Source organism: Triturus cristatus, chromosome 4_1 (assembly GCF_964204655.1).
Source record: "Triturus cristatus chromosome 4_1, aTriCri1.1, whole genome shotgun sequence".
NCBI classification, from domain to species: Eukaryota; Metazoa; Chordata; class Amphibia; order Caudata; family Salamandridae; genus Triturus; species Triturus cristatus.
Window position 1 is genome coordinate 1,038,191,834 of NC_140585.1, and position 23,281 is coordinate 1,038,215,114.

General features: G+C 45.2%; 1 protein-coding gene across 1 annotated transcript in view; it reads right to left on the reverse strand.

The window, feature by feature from the left end:
- The window catches only part of MAPK12 (mitogen-activated protein kinase 12), a 484,751-nt gene that overhangs the window by 171,421 nt on the left and 290,049 nt on the right, over positions 1-23,281 (reverse strand). The window contains exon 5 of the mRNA XM_085653980.1: positions 21,937-21,966. Coding sequence (XP_085510106.1) covers positions 21,937-21,966 — 30 coding nt within the window. The remainder of the gene's footprint in view (positions 1-21,936; positions 21,967-23,281) is intronic.

Genomic DNA, 23,281 nt, shown 5'->3' on the forward strand with positions numbered 1-23,281 from the left:
ACGGAAGACCCATAGAAGGTCCTAAAGAAAGGCTTGGGCTTCGTCCCCACACCACCACTAGACAAATTCAAATTACAATGTGAATTAGCAGAATTCTGCAGGAAGATAAAACTCAAGACCTTCTTTAAGGATAAGGAAGACATCACCACAAGTGACACCAACCTACGCAATAAATCGACGTTTTGCCCACCAACTCACCTCGTACCCGTAGAGGTGCAAGCCTTTGAACAGGCGTTTTTTCATGAAGTGGAACATATAAAAAAAAAAACAACGAAGAAACCCTACATGAACCTGACCAAACGAGTGAGACAAGCACTGAATGAACTACAAAAGAAAGACGGGCTAATCATAAAACCTGCAGACAAAGGTGGAGGCATCGTCCTACTAAACCAAGAAGATTATGACAGACCATTCACGGACCTCCTCTCAGATGAAAAATTCTACAATCCACCATCTCTAGACCCTACCCCCAGACTGCAACGGATAATCGAACTGATTGTAAAAGATTCGGAAATCAACCAATGGATTTCCAATAATGAGGCAGACTTCTTAAGAACCAAATCACCCAGAACCCCTTACTTTTACTCTCTACCAAAGACACAAAAACAAAGCCACCTCTAGGACGACCAATCATCTCAGAATAGGCTCAAACCTGAAACCCCTTTCACAATTCGCCGACTACTATCCAATACCACTCGTCCAGAAAACCCCAACGTACCTCAAAGACACACGGGACCTACTTAACCAATTGAAAGGATTAACATTCCGTGAAGGATCGGAGTGTCTTGTAGACCTCGACGTCGAGAGTCTCGATACGAGCCTGCCACAACAAGCAACCCTACAGACCCTGGAAGACATACTGTTCACAGAACAATGGGAGCACAACACCTCTAGACACTTCGTACTAGAATGCTGCCGCCTAGCACTCAGAGAACTTCTTTGAATATAATGACACCATGTTCTTACAGACCCACGGAACTTTTATGGGCAGCACATTCGCCCAAAGTAGTGCAGGACTCTATGTAAGCGATTTCGAGAACAAAAACATCCTAACTGATTCCAACCCTTACAAAACTAAGATACTTTTGTGAAAACGCTACATAGAAGAGGTCATTATGATCTGGGATGACACAGCAAAAAGCCTTCCGTATTTCCACAGGTGGCTCAATAACAGGGATGAATTCCATAAGTTCACTTACAATGCGGACAAAGAGAGACTGGATTTCCTAGACATAATTTACATCGAGAAGAATGAGATCAACACCAAGACCTTTTACAAACCTACGGCCAAGAATAGTCTCCTTTCCTTTAACAGTTTCCACCCTCGCTCTCTCAGAGAAAAACTTGCCATACAGCCAGTTTCTGAAGCTCAGACGCATTTACAATAAATCAGGAGATTATAAGACACAAGCACAAGACCTGAGCCACAAACTACAAGCAAGGAACTATCCGTACAACATCGTACTGAGATGCAAGAAGAGAGCAAGAAATCGGCACAGGAATAACCTCCGTGAGACCTCTGTTAAAGGACAAGACGAAAGCATAATCACATGTGTCACAACATACAATACAGCATCCAACGTAGTCAAGAAAATTGTTAACCAAAACTGGCGGATCCTGACATCTGGAAACCTGAAATGGCTAAAACCACGATTCGATAATAAACTAACCAGAAATATCCGTGATCTCCTTGTCTACACCAGACCCCTGCCTAATAAGCCACGAATCGAATCAATAACCAACACCTGGAACTGGACTCTAATAACTGGAGACTATCCAAGTGGGTCTTGCTCAGTCTGCAAACTCACAAACCACCAAGACCCTAGAACTAAAACCAGATTTGAAATGGACCTTGAAGAACCATACAAATTGCAATACAATCCACACAATCTATACGATTATCTGTCCGTGCAACCTCAAATATATAGGTATGACATGCCAGAAGGTAAAACAGAGAATCTGCGAGCACCAGAGCAACATTAAGTCCAATAGGACAACGACCGAAATGAGTACCCACTACATCAACCTCACTGATGAAATCCGCCGAGTTGTCAGAAACCCTCAACACCAAAACTGAGAACGCAGAACACATCCTCTTTGAAAAAGAGCAAAGGTGGGTCCATCGCCTTTAATCACGCGAAAAAGGATTGAATGACAACATACCCTGGCTCTCTATGTCACGCTGATCCAGAACAGTAACGCGACCGAAAAATCCCACCCTTAGAATCACAACTGACGAGACAGAAGATACAGACAACGCAAATTGAACTGTCCACCAGGGTCACACACAGCGACTAAAGCTCGGCAGGGTTGCTAGAAGAACCGAAGGCCCAAGTCTCTATTATATTCAGACCAGGCATCATCATCAAGTGATGGCCATTTTTTAAAAGTAACATCTGATAATGTGAAAAACCGGCATGCAACACAATAGGATTGCTCACTTCGTTTTGCCTTAACATATACCCTTCATATTATTTTGTACAAAGAAGAAATCACAATGATGCCATTAATAATATCGATTACACACTGGCAATCTATTGGTAAAAAGAATGATAAGCAATCCTCAGACCCTAGAGTTGGGAATCCAAGGATTTAGAAGAAACACCTGCTCATTCTTCTATTATCAATACCCTAACGGAAGTCTTTCAACTATGCTCACTGTAACCCAATTACCATAAAACACGCTCCTCTACCAGCCCCCGCCACCGGGGTACGGCAGACTGCGCCAGCACAAAATGCTTTTGAGACCCAGTAAAGGTATGTCATGCCGCGCGGCTAGAAAGAGCACGACTAACGGTGTGGACACAAGAAATGAATATCGGAATTCCCTTTTTTCACCCCCCACAGAGTCCAGTCGCTCGTCCCCCGATTGAGGTGAATTCCCCTCTATATAAGCTAAACCACTCGTCCAAGCAGGTAAGAACTACTGCAAGCACGGACGCTCAGGGAATCCAGTGCGATGCTCTCTAGAAGCACCACAAAGCTTTTAGCCTCCTTGGCCCCTTAGATAGCGCTCACACAATACTGCCCTGAAGCGCTACCTAGATTAAAAAAGAGTCACTCTGCTCTTCAAAGCGCGTAACAACCACCGCAAGCACGGACGCTCAATGCGACCAACTCAATGCTCACCAGTCCTGCCACATTGAGCCATTCGACTCCACTAGTAACAATCCTGTCCTCCAGTGCTCCAAGATTACGTAAAGACCAGTACCAGAGACAAACACTACGCACACTAGCTAACTTTGCCTTGCCAACAGCGAACAATGCATTAAACATTAGAGGCACACATGTAATGATGGCATGCATAGAATTTAAGCCTAGTGTTAACTATTTACCAGGGTGTTAAAAACGTACATCAGATTGCACCTTTACCGGTCTAAGGGTGGGCCTATTCAACCGACTCCGCGAGCCATGAATATTAATCGGAGGCATGCTAACTGAACGTTGAGACACATACGTAATTAGGTACAAAATGCTGCGAGTATATCGCTTTCAACTATTATATACAAGTCACCCCCACTTGAGCACTACAGCGCGCTGCCAACAACAACTGGGTTGATGAACAAGAGGACGATACCAGGTCACACTGCTCCATGCGTCCACATTACTTAGAACTATTGCGCGACATGCATATTTCTCTGACAGAGCACTCTCTGGCCACATATCTTCAATTCGGCAATACACACAAGCCTTAGCTTGATCTTCAGTAAAACATTACACCTCAGCACAAGAGGTGTTTCAATGTAACATTATTATATACATTAATTATATCCATAGTGGAACAGCCAATCATGTATGCGTTTTTCCCAGTAACAATCAGTATGTTCAATTTGAACTTACAGCATCACCTCTGACAAGTAACTCTGCACACAATAGCCCAATGAGACTGTTTTCTACCTTTATATTTTTTATTTATGATCTTTTCTTTTCAGTTGTAGATGCGACTGGGTCTACAACATGTAAGTGTCCGAATACGTTCACTTAAGAAGAAGGGTAAGCGCACCACTTACCCCTGCACGTAACCTCATTCCAACAATCGTTACTTGGTCCTGAAGAAGCCCATAGACCCGATTGGGCACACACGGGCTGAAACATGTCGACCATTCACAGACAGGTGCGCTAGAACAGTAACTCTTCTAGCACTGCACCATCACTTTATTTTAACCTTTGCCCCATCTACGACATAATAAACACTGGGTCGATAGATGTAGGCAATTTTAGCTAGGCTACACTCCACATTCACTACTGTAAATACCAGTTGGTCATCGTCCAGGTGGATGAAAGCTTAACTAAGAGCCAATGATGATGCTTTTCATGCAACCATCCATGCGGAGAAGTAAGATATACTGCACATACGGTTAATTCATGAATGAGGGTTTTTAAGAAGATCAAGAACCCTGACAATACACAGGACAAGTGATTCATTCTCCTTTGATTATACCATATAATATATATATATATTTATTTGAGAAAGGAAAAAGATATTTCCGAAACGCGTCATGCCTTAAAGATTAATAAAGACTGCCTCACTGTGCTCCGCTGTGTCCCTCTCATCTTTTCGGCAAGGAGAAGGTGTTTCTGTGCATGTTTAGCGTGCTGGCCCTTGGCACGCAAGAGGGTCCCTTTCGTTCAAGTGTTCTCAGCAACAATGGCACCAGTGGCAACACTTTCATTTTTCCGAGGAATCGGCAGCTGAGAACCACCACCCGACCTACGAGGGAAGATGAACTGCTGGCCAAGCCAGTCCATCATTGCATGGAGAGCCGTGGACACTGTGCCGTCGTCTCCGGATTTGGCCCAAAGTGGGGAAGTGCGGCTGGAAGTAGGGGCAAGCGAGGCAGTTTTCTTCAATTCAAGCTGCAATTTTCACCTGACCACGCTCTCAAATTGGCCCTTGACTCCCTGTGAGTAACTACAATCCAGGCCACAAGTATCACCCGCCACAGCCTGACATCGCGCTGCATTGTGGGACATGTAGTTTTTACATCACAAGCTGCATGGGTGGTGCTAGAATTCATGAGGATCAGGTGTGCTCACTATTTAAGGAGAGGCTGGACTACTTTAAAACATACAAGCAGTCTAAACAGCTATTAGAACTCTGGCATTTGAGAAAGGAAAAAGATATTTCCGAAACGCGTCATGCCTTAAAGATTAATAAAGACTGCCTCACCGTGCTCGGCTGTGTCCCTCATCTTTTCGATAAGGAGAAGGTGTTTCTGTGTGTGTGTGTGAGAGAGAGTGTGTGTGATATTATATATATATACATATACATATATATACACATATACATATACATATACATATATATATATATATATCACGCAAATCTCTCTCCTCACAGAAAAATGAAATGAGCCGCACTCACCACGGTAAGAGAAAGATTTCAATAATTCATTTTGCAATGCTGGCAGTTCTAATGCATTTCGGTCACGTTTGACCTTTTTCAAAGATAAGCCAGGACATCATAGAAATCACAAAACGCACCAACCAAGTGATTGCTGATTTTATAGTTCTTGCCCCCTGGTGGACGCCTCGAAGGGTTGAAATCTAGCATGATGGTACTTGTGGTTCATTTTGGTTTACAAACGGTTTTGACCTCCAGTAGGTGATGCCGATTAACTTGCTTTTGATTACCGTGGCTCCATTGCATGTCCTTTTAAACATGCAGGAGTCCTGACCAAAGTCCAGTCCTTGGCGGCGCCATATGCCCCGTTTTTGCTACCGCAAAGTCACAAACAAGGTCCGATTTCGGGCATATTACCTGGCGCTCTTTGTAGGCGGTGCGCTGCTCACGGCAGGACCAAGCCGTTGAAACATCACGCAAATCTCTCTCCTCACAGAATATATATATATATATATATATATATATATTCTGTGAGGAGAGAGATATATATATAGCTGAATCATAGCTTCTCTATCTCGTTGATTGAGGCGTTTGTTGTTATACATCCTTTGCGAACTCCATACTTATGCCTCATGCTGGATATTCTGAAAAGAAGTCTATATGAGAACTCATACTCTTGTAAAAGTGGGTGAAAGACGTGATTGGGGTGCTTATGATGCCGCTTGCCACCGAGAGGTTTTTGATACCCTATTTGCTTAAAGGCCTGGCTGGTTATGGCCTGCATCGATGAAAAAGTGAGGAGCTTTATCGGTGTGTCAATGACTGGCCACAATATTTTAAACTACTGCCGCCTATAACCTTACCCTAATCCTCTGAGCAATGTGCTTCTAGACTTCTGGCTCTGACTTCAGAGAGCTCTATGTGCTCCATTGGCCTAATATTGTTCATTTGTGGGGTCTCGAGCACAGCAATGACAACGGCCGGAAGAGGCCGGTATGGGTGCAGGCACTGGCTGTTCAGATGAAAACACTAAGGTGCAGCAGTTGCGGTGGACACAGTGGGGGGAAGGTACAGTGTGGGAAATCGAGCATAGGCAAAAGCACGACCCCGCTGGCCACGTCCTGACCCAGCTGCAAACCGCACCAGCCACTAGGCTGGCTGTGCCCTCTAGGGACACCGCTGCCATGCCTAGTACACTGCAGGCTTAGCACATCCACCTCGCTTACTCGCACCCGCCATTACAGCTGCTGCTCCAGCAGCTTTTTGCCGCCCGTTGCGTCTGGGCTGATGCAGACCCCCCCCCCCCCCCCCCCCCCCGTGGGTGTAGGTGTAAAAGGGTGCGTGTTGGGAGATGAGTGGTGAATGGACGTTCCCTCAACCATTCATTTATTTACTTAATGCAATTTTATATAGCGCAAACTTTACCCAAAGGTGTCAGAGCGCTTTACAATATAACCAGGTAAGTTACAGAAGGTACTTGTGATGGAATTGACACCCACACAATCATGATAACAAAAAAATGAAAGATTGCTAAATTAGGGTAATAAAGGTACAGAACACATATCCAAGTACCAAACGGCCCATGAGGGTCATGAACTGGGTAGAATTATTCCTGGAAGTGTCTTTGGAAGAGAAGAGTTTTAAGATCTGTTTTGAAAGGCTGGAAAGGAGCGGTGGTTCAGAAGGTTGGAGGTAGCGAATTCCAAATTCTAGCCGCATTACCTGAGAATGATTGAGCCATTAATCTTTCTTTTTTCAAAGTAGGAGGTACGAGCAGTAGGTTTTCAGCATTGCGTTTAGGTCTGGAACCGCTTGCTATTTTGAGTTTATTCCCCAAATAGCGAGGGATAGAAGTGTGTAAGGCTTTGTGGGTGATACGGGCAGTCTTGTAAATTCCCCTACCTTCAATGGGAAGCCAACAAAGAGAAAAAAGTATGGGTGTGATGTGATTATTTCTTTTGGCCCCAGATACAAAACGTGTGCCGCTGAGTGGAGGATGGATTTTAGAGGGGAAAGGAGGGTTTTGAGGAGGCCAGCAAGGAGTTGCAGTAGTCCAATCTGGAGAGAACCAGAGATTGGACTAAAGTTTTAGGTCTTGCTCAGGAAAGAAACGCCGAACCCCCCAGAGAAGGCGCAATTGGTAACGTGCGTTTTTGGCGATGGTATTGATTTGGGAATGTAGGTTGAGTCTTTTGTCTAGGATGATGCGAGGGATTTGGCGTGGTCAACGATGAAAGGTTTGTTGTTACGTATGTTTCGATTGTCCATCCATGAATGAACTGGAGGAGGTGAGTGAGGTAGAGAGATGAAGGAATTCCATTTTGGTGGATTCAGTATTAGTTAATGAGTTGACAGCCAATCTTGGATGGAGTTGCAAATGGGGTTTGAGGAATGAAATGTGTGCGGAAGACACCTTAAGGTAGAGTTGCGTATCATCAGCATAGAGGTGATGATGGATCCCAGAGATTTCCCAATGGTTCCATGTAAACATTGAACAGAGTGGGCACGAGGATCGAGCCCTGAGGGACACCTTGTCCTACAGCCATTGATGTAGAGTGACATTTTCCTATTTTGATCACCTGTTTGCTGCCCGAGAGTTATGACTCAAACCAATTGAGCACTGTGCCTCCAAAACCCATTCTTAGAATTAATGTGTTCAGAAGAGGGATATGATTAACAGTGTCAAAGGCTGTAGATAGGTCCAAAAGTATCAGGAGACATGACTCACCAGAGTCAAGTACTCACAGGGCATTGTTAATCACTTGTTGCAGGGCTGTTTATGTGCTGCAGCCTTGAGTGAAGTAGTACAATAGAACAAGGGTACCCCGTTAGAAGAACCTAGGGTTAGCATATGTTTAGGGAAGCAATGGTTCAATTTGACCCAATCGGGTCCTGTGCAAGCAAGTGGGGTCCCCGAGGGGGACAGAGGGTCAAATTAAAGCTAGACAATCATTGAGGGAGCACAGAGCAAGTAGGGTAACATATGTGGTGTAAAATAGACATTTGATATAACAAGCATGAATAATCATAGTAATCAGGTGCTCACATAAAAGTGAAAAATGCATAATGTGCCAAAGTGAGGTGAACTTAAAAATATTACATCGTATTGACAACAGAAAACGAACTGCACGCAAGTACAATTCAGAAAGTTTCAGTTGTAGGGGTCGACGGCGATTCGATCTTTTAAGGACTTAAGATCATCTTCAGGACAATAAGTGAGCAACCTGAAACTAAGGGGGAACAGAATATAATTACAATATGTACCTATATTACTGCTAATCATGACGTGGGCGTGCTCCCAATGTGATCGCTTAATTCAATTAAGACGCGGGCACATGGGGAGGTGGGAAGTTAATGGCCGTCAATTTAGCTGGGTTGATAATTAAAAAGGTAACTCGGAACCTTATCAATTCCTGTGGCCCTTATGGGGAGTTACGCGCATCCTGTCAGTTAAAAATGATAGGGCTAACAACTATACTTGTGAAAAGGTCATGTCATGCATGGGGGTAGTGGAGAACGGTCTTACTCTTAAACAGGGGCCAAGGTCCCTGGGGATCGTCGATGCGGTCTATGGCAGGTATAGGATTATTTCTCTTGCCATGGAGTTCTGTACTTCTGGGGGGAGGCATGAATTGGGTGTTAGAAAAGTCGCCAGTTTATGTCCAATGTACCAAAGCTTCAGAACATATGCGCTATTCACTTGTACTCTTGTAGAAACTAATTCGAGCCGGAATTAGTGTGTGAGGGCAAGCTGACCGTGTCTGCTCTCGAGGTAATCTTGGACCAAGTGCTGTGAGGGTAGGCAGAGTTCAAACATGAGTATCTGGTATGTCTAGACATGTAGCATAGTGATTATGCAGTGCTTACTTTTAAAGCTTACTGCTGTGTAATTGAGAGGTATGGGACTTCTCGCTGGCAGCGGAATTAATGCGCCGGCAGGGCAATCTAGAGGATGGAAAAGAGAAAGAAGTTAAGCACCTTTATTCCGAAACACTTTGGGCAGCCGGAACAATAGCGTACTCACCCTCATTAAAGGTAGCCGCGAGGGTGAGCTGTTAGTGAAAATGCGCCCACCTAATGGGGAATTAACAAGTTAGCAGAAGGGGCGGGTGCGCGAGTATAGCATCCAGTGTGAGGAAAAGGGGAATCTACTCACGTATGTAGTGCCTCGTTAGTGGAGCCGTAATCTGAAAAAGACATGGCGCCATCAGCTACAGATGGAACGGGCAACATTCATAGGGGTGCGAGGACGGGAGGAGCAATTCACTTACTAATTCAGACTGCCAAACGGGAGCAAAACACCATCCTGGTCAGCACGCGGAAGCGATTAAATCCTGGGCGACAGGTAGTGTAGAGCGAAGCGTGATTATAAGGGATGTCTTTGGTGAGGACGTAGCTGGGATGAGGGGGAGGAGTCACGGAATTCCTGAGTGATGCCGTTACGATCAAGCGCATGCGTGTTCTAGTGCAAGACACGCTGGTAAAATACAGCGCGATTTCGCATATGCGTGCTGTTATTTACACGGCGTGGGAGAGACTAAACCCCCTGGTGCAGACTCGTGTGGTTCTAGACAATGCTATGAATTAGGGAGGAGCACAGTGATCCTATTGGGAGTGCCCATAGTTGGAATTGGGGATTAATTTGCCGGGAGAGACCGAGAATGAATGTTATCTAAAGAAACATTTGGTATAAAACAAGCATGCTTTTAAGGCCAAGTTCTGTCAAATAGATAAAACACCCAAGGTATACACACACGTTAATCACACAATTTACAGATTCACACTCGATATTTAGCGTGAGAGTGTGGAGAGAGACGGGACCTTCGGTATGATCTATGCCAGTTGGCATAATCCAATGATCACGGGTCGGTAGGAGGCTAGTCTAGGGTTTATGCGGTATACAGCATGGGAGGATCAACAATTAGTCTTTTAGTCATTTTAGATGCAAGCATTCCATTCATCAACGGAGTTCAGTCCACTTTTAATAGATTTGCAGTTAAAAATCCATTTGCATTCTAGACGGTTGAGGATAGTTTGTTGGTTGCCTCCTCTGGTGTTAGTGTGAAGGCTATCAATCACCTGCCACTTAATGTCGTTTTCAGAATGCCCTTTTTGCAGATAATGCTCCACCAGAGGTGCAGTGAGGATTTTGCATCTGATCCTGCTTTTGTGTTGGGAAATCCGGGTCTTTACCTTCTGGGTTGTTTGACCAATATAGCGCAGTTTACATGGGCATTCAATGCAAAAGATGACATTCTGGGAGTCGCAATTACTCAACGCTTTTAATACATGTTTGCAGTTACTATATTAAAATACTTTGGTGTTAAAAGTAGAGTCGCATGCCATGCAGTGGTTACATTTATAGTGACCCACAATCGGTGGTAAGTTGAAGTACGTGTGGCTAGAGTTATCCTTTCTAGTGGGAGTGTGTGCCCTCACTAGGTGGTCCTTGATATTACGGTCATGTTTGAATGAGAAAAGCAGTGTCCCTGTAGCAAACTCTAGGGGGTCGGGGACTGACCAGTGCTTTTTTACCATTTTAGTTAGTTTATTGCTCACAGGATTGAATGTGGGTACACAAGTGATTCCGGATAGGGGTATTTTCTCTCTGGGTTGAAGGAGGAACTCACGATGGGCATACCACGCCCTTTTCATAACGCGTTTGACTAGGCGTCTTGGGTAACCTCTATCGGAGTTTTTTACAGAGCACTACAGCCTCTTGGAAGAAATCCTCCTTGAATTTGCAATTCCGTCTGATACAGAGAAATTGGCCATATGGTAGGCCATCCCTGAGGGCCCTAGGATGCGCACTGTCATATTGTAGTAATGTGTTCCTTTCAGTGGGCTTTCTAAACAGGGTTGTATAGAGTTCTCCTTTAATACTCTCGATAGTTACATTCAGATAGTCTTCTTTTGTATTGTCAAAGTTGTATGTGAATTTCAGGTCCGGTTGGGTACTATTAAGCCAGTCACAGAAGGCCTTAAGTTCATTTTCATCACCAACTCAGAACATGAGGACAATCGATGTATCGACGCCACAGCCGGATTTTATCGAGATGTGGGTTAGTGGAGTTGAGAATGGTGCTGGTTTCCAGGTCATCGACAAAAAGGATGGAAAAATTTGGAGCAAAAATGGCTCCCATAGAGGTGCCCTTGCATCGTCTATAGTAAGTATCCTGGAACAGGAAATAGCTTTTATTAAGTGCAATTATAAAGAATTCAGTAGGGACCCTATGGGGTGCTGGGCGGTTGTTGAGGTGTTTCTTAATGACATCTATTCCTTCCTGTTGAGGAATATTGGTGCACAGAGACTATGTCAAGAGTGAAGAGGTGTTCTGTGTTGGAACAAAAGGCTGGGATTCGATCAAATTAATCAAGGAAAGAGGTGTGGTGCCGCGGCCAGGGCGACTGACTCCAGAATCTGGGGATCACGGTTTGATCCCCGGTGCTGGCGGCAGATTAGCCCAGCACCATGTGACTCTGGGCAATGGCTTGCTTAATCTTCCCGACGGCCCCCAGCGCCTAGAGACCCTTACGGGTGATTGTTCGCGCTTTACAAATGTGGATTATTATTATATGTGTTGTCTTTGACATAGGTAATGGCATCCTGTACTAAATCTTTTATGAAAATCCAACGTATCTTCCAAGGGGCTCTAAGATAGAGCCACACCCTGAAAGGATTGGTCTACCCGGTGGTGCCGCGGCATTTTTGTGCATCTTAGGTAGTGTATACAGGACTGGTATGCGGGTTGTCTTGTTTAGGAAGAGAAATTTGTTTTTACTGATAAAACCATTTTCCAGACAATCCTTCGTGACAGTAAGGATGTGGTCACTGATACCTCTTAAGGGGTTGTTTAATCGTTCATAATGTGAGGTATTGCCTAGTTGGCGTAGGATCCCTGCATTATAAGTAGTTTTGTCCTGGATCACAATTCCGCGGCCTTTGTCACATGGTTTTTTGACAATGTCATCTATTTCTTTGAGTTTTTTCAGGCTGTTTTTTTTGGAAGAGTTGTATTGTGTTTTGCCTCTCCCCCCGGTCTCTCTATGTCCCGTGCCTGGCCTGTCCCTAAAAAATGGGGGTTGCAGGAGGAAGTGCTTGGGCCCTCTTGAGCGTCTGAGCAGTCAGACTCTGCTGATAAATCAGAGAAGGTTACCGGTTGCCGGTTTCTAAATCTACCCCAGGTGCCTGCAGGGTATCTCGGATATTCTTGGGGGCCTGAGGTGAAAAAAATCTTCTTGGAGGTAGGGTTAAGTTTTCTTTGTTGTAGTTTTTTTATAACCTCGGATACTTTAGTCGATTTGTGGTGTTCAAAATTTTGGAAATTGTGATGGTGTGTTCCAGTTTATCCAAAACCACCTTTGCGTCTTTTAGGCTGTCTATTTCTCGCCCAAAAGATTTCCAGTTCCAGAATCTCCTCCAGGTCTTTTTTGCTATGCTCTAATGCTGTGTCTATGCCAAGGACCATCCAGTGACGCGAGCAGGTGGTACCAATGTGTGAGAAGCCCGTTTTACATTTTTTATCTAGTACAAAGTTGGCGGGGATGTTGCGTACGTTCAACCCGACAGGGATAATATCTGCTCTCAAATATTCTGTCAACATGTGGGCATGCATTACAGTGCGGAGGTTTTTTTTTTTTTTTCTCTTTTTTTTTTGTTTTTACGTCTTTCAAGTGAAGTCAGTCTTTCACTAGCCAAGTCCGTGGAGGCCCTAGTAGTAGATATTGGGGTAGTTCCTTTTCTGTTGTCAATACGATGTAATGTTTTTAAGTTCACCTCACTTGGTCACATTACGCACTTTTCACTTTTATGTAAGCACCTGATTACTTCGATTATTCATGCTTGTTTAAAATAAAATGTCTATTTTACACCACATATGTTCCCCTACTTCCTCCGTGCTGCCTCAATGATTAATAGTCTAGCTTTAATTTGACCCTCTCTCCTCCTCGGGGACCCCATTTGCTTGCACAGGACCCAACTGGGCCTAATTGAACCATTGTTTCGCTTAACATATGCTAACCCCAGGTTCTTCTTACGGGGTACCCTTGTTCTAATGTACTACCTTACGCACAGTGGCTACACTGCAAGGGTTCCACTCAGAGTGGTTGTATTGATTACATTTCTCCAGAACACATTGATTCTTCACACTGATATTCATTACCTAACAAACTATGTCTACGCCAATAATTCCTACATACACAGAGGAATATATAACAAAAATACTCAACGGCCCTTCATTGTTTCACACCCCAATATCTACTACTAGGGCCCCCACAGACTTTGCTAGTGAATAACTGACTGCACTTGAAAGACTTTTTTTTTTAAAAAGCACATCTGCACTGAACTGCATGCCCGCATGTTGACAGAGCAGATATTATCCCTGTTGGGTTGCAAGTACGCAACATCGCCTCAATCTTTGTACTAGATAAAACATTTAAAAACAGGCTTCTCACACATTGGTACCACCTGCTCGCGCCACTGGATGGTCCTTGGCATAGACACAGCGTTCGAGCATAACAAAAAAAGAACTGGAGGAGATTCTGGAATTGGGAAAATCTATCAGAGAATTGGACAGCCTAGAAGACGCAAAGGCAGTTTTGGATAAACTGGAACACACCTTTCACAATTTCCAAAATTTTGACCACCACAAAAAAATCGACTAAAGTATCCAAGCATATAAAAAACTACAACGAAGAAAAAACGTATGCCTACCTCCAAGAAGCTTTTTCACCTCAGGCCCCCAAGAATATCAGAGATACCCTGAAGGCACCTGGGGTAGATTTAGAAACAGGCAACCGTTAACCTTCTCTGACTCATCAGCAGAGTCTGATGCTCAAGAAGGTCCAAGCACTTCCTCCCGCAACCCCCATTTTTTAGGGAGAGGCCAGGCACGGGACAGAGAGACTGAGGGGGAGAAGCAAAACACGATACAACTTCCCCCCAGGGGAAAGTCAAACGAGGAACAGATTCTATCAGTGCGGATACCTATACTAATTATATAGACTGTACTCCCCCTACACAAAACATGGAGCAAATACCGATCTTTAACCTCTCCCAACACCAACTGGCCTCAACAGATAATGCCTTTTTGAGCAGGGGTCTTTCCTTTGTGATCACCGAATGGCCCAACTGGTTTAATATACAAGCCAAACTCTACCAGTTCAGAAAAGTTAGACTCCATGCTTTCTTCCAGGACAGAGACCGTCCTAAAAAAACAGACACCACTGGGCTTCGCCCTTTATCTACGTTCAACTCACCGAGTGGCTCTATGCCCTTAGAAATCATCACATTCGAACACCTTGTCTTAAGAGACCAGAACAAACTTAAAGAAAACTACGAATTAACTCCCTTCAATGTCAGCCTAGATGAGAAAAACAGCCTGAAAAAACTCAAAGAAATAGATGACATGGTCATAAAACCATGTGACAAAGGCGGCAGAATTGTGATCCAGGACAAAACTACTTATAATGCAGAGATCCTACGCCAACTAGGCAATACCTCACATTATGAACGATTAAACAACAACCCCTTAAGAGGTATCAGTGACCACATCCTTACCGTCACTAAGGATGGTCTGGAAAATGGTTTCATCAGTAAAAACGAATTTCTCTTTCTAAACTACAAGACACCCCGCATACCAGTCCTGTATACACTACCTAAGGCGCACAAAAATGCAGTGGCACCACCGGGTAGACCAATCCTTTCAGGGTGTGGCTCTATCTTAGAGCCCCTTGGAAGATACGTTGACTTTTCATAAAAGATTAGTACACGATACCATTACCTATGTCAAAGGCACAACCCACCTGATTAATTTGATCGAATCCCAGCCTTTTGATTCCAACACAGAACTCCTTGTCACTCTTGACAGTCTCTGTACACCAATATTCCTCAACAGAAAGGAATAGATTTCATTAAGAAACACCTCAACAACCGCCCAGCACCCCATAGGGTCCCTAATGAATTCATTATAACATTGCTAGAAATTGCACTTACTAAAAACGATTTCCTGTTCCAGGATACTTACTATAGACAATGCAAGGGCACCTCTATGGGAGCCATTTTTGCTCCAAATGCTGCCATCCTTTTTTTTGTAGATGACATGGAAACCAGCACCATTCTCAACTCCACTAACCTACATCTCGATAAAATCCGCCTGTGGTGTCGATACATCGATGATGTCCTCATGTTCTGAGTTGGTGATGAAAATGAACTTAAGGCCTTCTGTGACTGGCTGAATAGTACCCAACCAGACCTCAAATTCACATAGAACTTTGACAATACAAAAGAAGATTATCTGGATGTAACTATCAAGAGTATTAAAGGCGAAATCTATACAACCCTGTTTAGAAAGCCCACTGAAAGGAACACATTACTACAATATGACAGTGCGCATCCTAGGGCCCTCAGGGATGGCCTACCATATGGCCAATTTCTCTGTATCAAACGGAATTGCAAATTCAAGGAGGATTTCTTCCAAGAGGCTGAAGTGCTCTGTAAAAAACACAGATAGAGGCTACCCAAGACGCCTAGTCAAACGCGCTATGAAAAGGGCGTGGTATGCCCATCACAAGTTCCTCCTTCAACCCAGAGAGAAAACACCCCTATCCCGAATCACTTGTGTTACCACATTCAATCCTGTGAGCAATAAACTAACTAAAATGGTAAAGCACTGGTCAGTCCTCGACCCCCTAGAGTTTGCTGCAGGGACGCTGCTTTTCTCATTCAAACATGACCGTAATATCAAGGACCACCTAGTGAGGGCACACACTCCCACTAGAAAGGATAACTCTATCCACACGTACTTCAACTTACCACCAATTGTGGGTCACTATAAATGTAACCACTGCATGGCATGCGACTCTACTTTTAACACCAAAGTATTTTAATATAGTAACTGCAAACATGTATTGAAAGCATTTAGTAATTGCGACTCCCAGAATGTCATCTATTGCACTGAATGCCCATGTAAACTGCGCTATATTGGTCAAACAACCCAGAAGATAAAGGCCCAGATTTCCCAACACAAAAGCAGGATCAGATGAAAAATCCTCACTACACCTCTGGTGGAGCATTATCTGCAAAAAGGGCATTCTGAAAACGACATTAAGTGGCAGGTGATTGACAGCCTTCACACTAACGCCAGAGGAGGCAACCAACAAACTATCCTCAACCGTCTAGAATGCAAATGGATTTTTAACTGCAAATCTATTGAAAGCGGACTGAACTCCGTTGATGAATGGAATGCTTGCATCTAAAATGACTAAGACTAATTGTTGATCCTACCATGCTGTATACCGCATAAACACTAGACTGGCCTCCTACCGACCCGTGATCATTGGATTATGCCATCTGGCATAGATCATACCGAAGGTCCCGTCTCTCTCCACTCTCTCACGCTAAATATCGAATGGGAATCTGTAAATTGTGTGATTAACGTGTGTGTATACCTTGGGTGTTTTATCTATTCGACAGAACTTGGCCTTAAAAGCATGTTTGTTTTATACCAAATCTTTCTTTAGATAACATTCATTGCCGGTCTCTCCCGGTAAATTCATCCCCAATTCCAACTATGGGCACTCCCTATAGGATCACTGTGCTCCCCCCTAATTCATAGGATTGTCTAGAACCACACGAGTCTGCACCAGGGGGTTTAGTCTCTCCCACACCGCGTAAATAACACAGCACGCATGTGCAAGATCGCGCCGTACTTTACCAGCGTGTCTTGCACTAGAACACACATGTTCTTGATCGTAACAGCTACGTCACTCGGGACGTCTGTGACTCCTCCACCTCATCCCAGCTACGTAATCACCAAAGGCACCCCTTATAATCACGCTTTGCTCTACACTACCTGTCGCCCAGGATTGAATCGCTTTTGCGCACTGACCAGGATGTTGTTTTGCTCCTGTTTGGAAGTCTGAATTAGTAAGTTAATTGCTGCCCCCGTCATCGCACCCCTATGAATGTTGCCCGTCCCATATGTAGCTGATGGCACCATGTCTTTCAGATTACGGCTCCACTAACGAGGCACTACATATGCGAGTAGACTCCCCTTTTCCTCACACTGGATGCTATACTCACGCACCCGCCCTTTCTGCTAACTTGTTAATTCCCCATTAGGTGGGCGCATTTTCCACTGACGGCTCACCCTTGCGGCTACCTTTAATGAGGGTATTGTTCTTCTAGCAGCCCAAAGTGTTTCAGAACAAAGGTGCTGAACTTCTTTCCCTTTTCCATCCTTTAGACTGCCCTGCCGGTGCATTAATTCCGCTGCCAGTGAGAAGTCCCATACCTCTCAACTACACAGCAGTAAGCTTTAAAAGTAAGCACTGCATAATCACTATGCTACATGTCTAGACATACCAGATGCTCATGTTTTAACTCTGCCTCCCCTCACCCTCACAGCACTTGGTCCAAGATTACCCAGAGAGCAGACATGGTCCGCTTGCCCTCACACACTAATTCCAGCTCGAATTAGTTTCTACAAGAGTAAAAGTGAGTAGCGCGTATGTTCTGAAGCTTTTGTACATTGGACATATACTGGCGACTTTACTAACCCCCAATTCATGCCTCCCCCATGAGTACAGAACTCCATGGCAAGAGAAATAATCCTGTACCTGCCATAGACCGCATCGACGATCAGCCCAGGGACCTTGGCCTCTGTTTAAGAGTAAGTCCGTTCTCCACTACCCCCATGCACGACATTACATTTTCACAAGTATAGTTGTTAGCCCTATCATTTTTAACTGACAGGATGCGCGCAACTCCCCATAAGGCCCACAGGAAATAATAAGGCTCTGAGCTACCTTTTTGATTATCAATCGAGCTAAATCGACGGCCATTAACTTACCACCTCCCCATGTGCCCGCATCTTAAATTGAATTAAGCTATCACATTGGGAGCAAGCCCACATCATGATTAGCCGTAATATAGGGACATATCGTAATTGTATTCTGTTCCCCTCAGTTTCAGGTTGCTCACTTATTGTCCTGAAGAGGATCTTCAGTCCTTAAAAGATCGAAACGCCGTCGACCCCTACAACTGAAACTTTCTCAATTGTACTTACTTTTGTGTAGTTCCTTTTCTGTTGTCAATACGATGTAATGTTTTTAAGTTTACCTCACTTTGTCACATTACCCACTTTTCACTTTTATGTGAACACCTGATTACTTCGATTATTCATGCTTGTGTGAAATAAAAGGTCTATTTTACACCACATATGTTCCCCTACTTCCTCCGTGCTCCCTCAATGATTGTCTGGCTTCAATTTGACCCTCTGTCCCCCTCGCGGACCCCACTTGCTTGCACAGCAGCCTTGAGTGAAGGCGGATTGGAGTTCGCTAAGGTTCTTGTCCTCGATATGTTGAGTTGCTCCGCTACACAACTTTATGTAATTTGAGCAAGAAACAGGAGGTTGGTGATAGGGCGGTAATTGTTGAGGTCGTTCACATCAGCAGAGGGTTTCTTAAGAAGTGGGGTAACCGGACCTGTTTTGAGGGCAACAGTAAGGGACTTTGGTTAAGGAAGAGGGTAACCAGACTGGTCCAGTAGGGGAGCAGTGTGTAGGTGTAGAAGTCAATAGCAATGTCACTAGGGATGGGGTCTATGGAATGGTTTGAAGGTTTTGTTGCAAGAATGCTTTTGAGGAGGGCATCTTCGGTGAGGGCGTCAAAGTTCCACCATTAGACTATGGATTTGCGATCTTCAAGGGGGTAGGATGAGTGACATGATCCACGACCAATTTCACTTTTTCATCAAAGAATTGTGCAAATTGGTGGTGAACGTGGGAGATTGAGGGCTTAAGACAACCATTTTTAGGGCAAAGGGATCGGCTTAAAGACAAGCGGGACGAGGGGTGTGAATCAAGGTATGTCAAAGAGGTGGGGTCAGTTCATGTAACAAGCAAGGAGGATAAACCCAAGAAGCATGAAGGTGAGAGGAGGGAGAAAATGTGCAGAGTGTCAACACTAGGGTAGAGGTTACAAAACAAATGGTGAGGTCCCGGGTGGAGTGCAGGGGTTGTGTGTACACATCAGAAATATTGAACTGCAGACAAGCATGCATTATGTTAATTATGAATTCATTTGTTAAATAATTTATTAAAAATGCCTGCCACTCCTACTGTCCAATAAGGCATCGTGCGTCCCTCTCTGTGTTTCCTTAGAGTAACTTTTGCCATGAAATAACCATGCCTTCTATTTTTAGTTATGAAATGTATACATGTGCTACTATTGCTCTGCCCACTGATACCAAAATGTTATTGTATGGCACGAGCATCTCCAGCACCTCCGACAAGTACTAATGGCCCTGCGCCAAGCGGGCCTGACAGTGAAAGCCAGCAAATGCCAGCTCGGACAAGGCTCCGTGGTCTACCTGGGGCATCAGGTGGGCAGCGGCCAGGTCGCCCCTCTCCAGCCGAAGATCAATGCCATCAAGTCCTGGGAGCCCCCCACCACGCAGACAGAGGTTCGGGCCTTCCTGGGCCTTACGGGGTACTACCGGAGGTTCCTTAAAAATGATGGTAGTATCGCAGGGCCCCTCACAGAGTTGACCTCCAAAAAGCTTCCGCAGAAGGTGCAGTGGACCCCCCAGTGCCAGCAGGCGTTCGACGCCTTGAAAACCGCCATGTGCACCGCTCCCGTACTCAAGGCCCCCGACTACTCCAGAGAGTTCGTGGTCCAGACCGACGCATCCGAACATGGCATCGGGGCCGTGCTCTCGCAGTTTGACGACAAGGGCATTGATCAGCCCATAGCCCTCATCAGCCGAAGGCTGCTGCCGAGAGAGCAGCGTTGGAGCACTATAGAGCGAGAGGCCTTTGCCGTAGTCTGGGCCCTCAAGAAACTGCGGCCCTACTTGTTCGGAACCCATTTTCGAGTACAGACGGACCACCGGCCGTTGCAGTGGCTAATGCGGATGAGGGGGGAGAACCCCAAGCTACTACGATGGTCCATCTCTCTCCAAGGGACGGATTTCACTGTCGAACATCGGCCCGGGGCGGATCATGCCAACGCCGACGGCCTGTCCCGGTTCTTCCGCTTCGGCGAGGAGAACCCCCCAGTGGATGGGTAGTTCTCCACGCCTTTCAGCTGGGGGGGGGGACGCGTGTGAGACTGGCCTCACGGCGTTGCCCTCTCCATCGTCCCGCCAACCTGCAACCACCCTCAAGACACGACATCCCCGACTCCGGCCGCCCCAGCCACCCCCGAGACACGGGCCGGCCAGAGACCTGACAGACTCAACACCCTACCACGCATGCCCAACCGAGGGAGCGGGAACCCTCAAGCCAGACCCAGAGGCGCCAGCACAGTCACACCTCGGGTCGCCTTCCCCGGGAGGACTCAATCGGCCACCCGGTCCCTGGGGAGCAGGCGCCTCCCCTACCGAGCGTCTGGGGTCCCTCCCAGACCCACCTGAAAAGACCAAAGAAGTGAGCGGCAGGAAATCCCGCCGAACCCCCTCCGTCACCCCAGTCCCCCCTCTGCGAGCACTCCGGACTTCAAAGGACCAGCGGAGTATAACAAGGGGTGCCGGAGGAACAAGGACAGAGAAGACCTGGAACCATCTGAGCCTGCTGACGCTGTCGCGGCTCCTGAACGCTGAAGTCACCTGGGCCTGCTGAGTGACTCGCGGCCTCTTGCTATTGAACCATCTGAGCCCTGCGGACGAGGTCGCGGCTCCCGAACACTGATCCACCTAGGCCTGCTGAGTGACTCGCGGCCCCCCAGCTATTGAACCATCTGAGCCCTGCGGACGGAATCGCGGCTCCTAAACTCCGACCACCTGTGCCTGCTGAGAGACTCGCGGCGCTCCCCTTGAGAACGACTCGTTAAGAGATCGCCCAGAGACACGACACCCTCCAGCTCGAGGATTGTGAGCTTCCGCAGGGTATTTCGCAGAGACACTATCGTGAAAGACTGTCCCGCTACCCCCATTCCCCACGACTGATTTGTGGTACGTTGTGCCCCTGCTGTACTATTTTGCCTTTGGGTCATAAAGATCCCCTGAAACCATCGATAAAAGAACTTATCGTCCTACAAAGAATACGTGTGGTGTCCCTCTGTTCACAGTGCAGATCAGGGTGTGCGCGCCTGGTTCGGCTTACTTGGGAGAGGTGGGTCAAAGGGGTGGGCAAGACGGGTATCGAACCCCCTTCTGGCAGACGCCTTTCCAACAGTTATCAATGACGCTGCAATCATAGGTGAATAAACATCACAGCTTACTTACTGTGTAGTAATATTGCGATGGAATGAAAGAAGATTTAAGGACAACCACAGAACCTGAATGCAGTCGATTTTCACAGCTGAGATGCTCATGGTAAGTAAACAAAGCCAGGCCTGGAGAAACTGAATAATGGGATATGGGCTGCCTTATTGACTTCCACCAAGTCCCCTACAAACCTTGCACCCTTGGAACATTCACTGTGACACACCAAATGTACAAGGACTAAACAAATGAAAGCTCACAGCAATTTACTCAAGATCAGACAAGTTATAAACTAGAATCTTTCGAACATAATGCTAACACAGCTATACACAAACGTTCATTAATGTACTGTTGAGGATTTAAAAAAAATATATAATCAACTTACCCTGTGAATTATGCCAGCAGAATGAATGTACTACAAAACAAAAAACACATTTAAAGGTGAGACCACAGTACATTGCAGATGAGCTTTACCAGATGCAAAAAACAATTTTTTAAATTAAACATTTAACTGCCAAAAGGTATTACGACGCAATATTTTTTTTCTTGTACGTCAATTGTAGAAAAGCCTTATTGCGTAACACTCCGGGAAACAAAACTAATGTACTCAGGACATCTTGAGCCACAGCATATGATAAGCGTTGTTATTAAAAAAAAATTCTTCAGTTTTAGTAGCAGCTTTCAAAAATCTATTTCACTTTATGCAACAAATACTGTTTTTTTTTATACACTTCCAATCTTTGTTATGCTGGTTGATTTCCGGTGTTTGCCTTTCAGTGGCGTAGCTTGGTCAGTATGATGGGGGTGGGGGTGGTGTCAGTATAAGAATTTCATCAATCAGGCGGGCATATAATGTTAAAATACATTATACACAAGCAGGGTGCATGAGAAGGGCCTAAGGGACAGTGGAAAGAGGAATGCGGATTGATATGAGTACTAAAAGAGAAAACAATATTTTGTAACATAACCAACATTTTTGAGGACTTTCAAAGCAGAGAGGAGAGAGTATGTGACTTTTTTTCATTGTGTATGTAAATATTCCTGGTGAAATCCGACTGACCTCTCACCATACCCGACTGAAAGCACCTGTACCCAACTATTTATATGAAAACCCATTTCTGATAAAACCATGACCCCCACCCACGCCGAAGCCACGCCCCGGTGTCACTAAGAAAGTAAGGTGAACAAGCATTGGCAATGCAATAGGTCTCGGATTTACAAGAGTATGATCTATTGGCATTGTAAATGACAATAGCTTAACTTCTCACAAATGCGAGACCTATTGCAATGGAAATATTTTGTTTTTTACAAGCGCCCCATGCCACGCTTTCACGTTAATAGCGGCCGTGCCCCCTTCTTTAGACGAGACGCATCTAAGAAAAGGTCTGCAGCCGCTATTATAATGAAAGTGCGGTATGGGGGCTTTTACAAAAAAAGCATTTGTCTGTCAACTTGACAAACAAATTATTATTATTTTTTTTTTTAAAGTGCCCCATGCCGTGATTTCACTTTAACGGACATGGACCTTTCTATAGACACAGCTCTTCTAAAGAAGGGGGCACAGCCTCGATTAACGTGAAAGCGTGGCATGGGGCGCTTGTAAAGAACAAAAAAAGTTAATAAATTGTTTTTTAAAAAACATGCGGCCGCGTTCGGTGCTGCAAATAAAGAAAAGGCAAGGCCGCCACTGCAGTGTGCCATGCTATTAAAAAACAAAAAAGTTTAGGAGA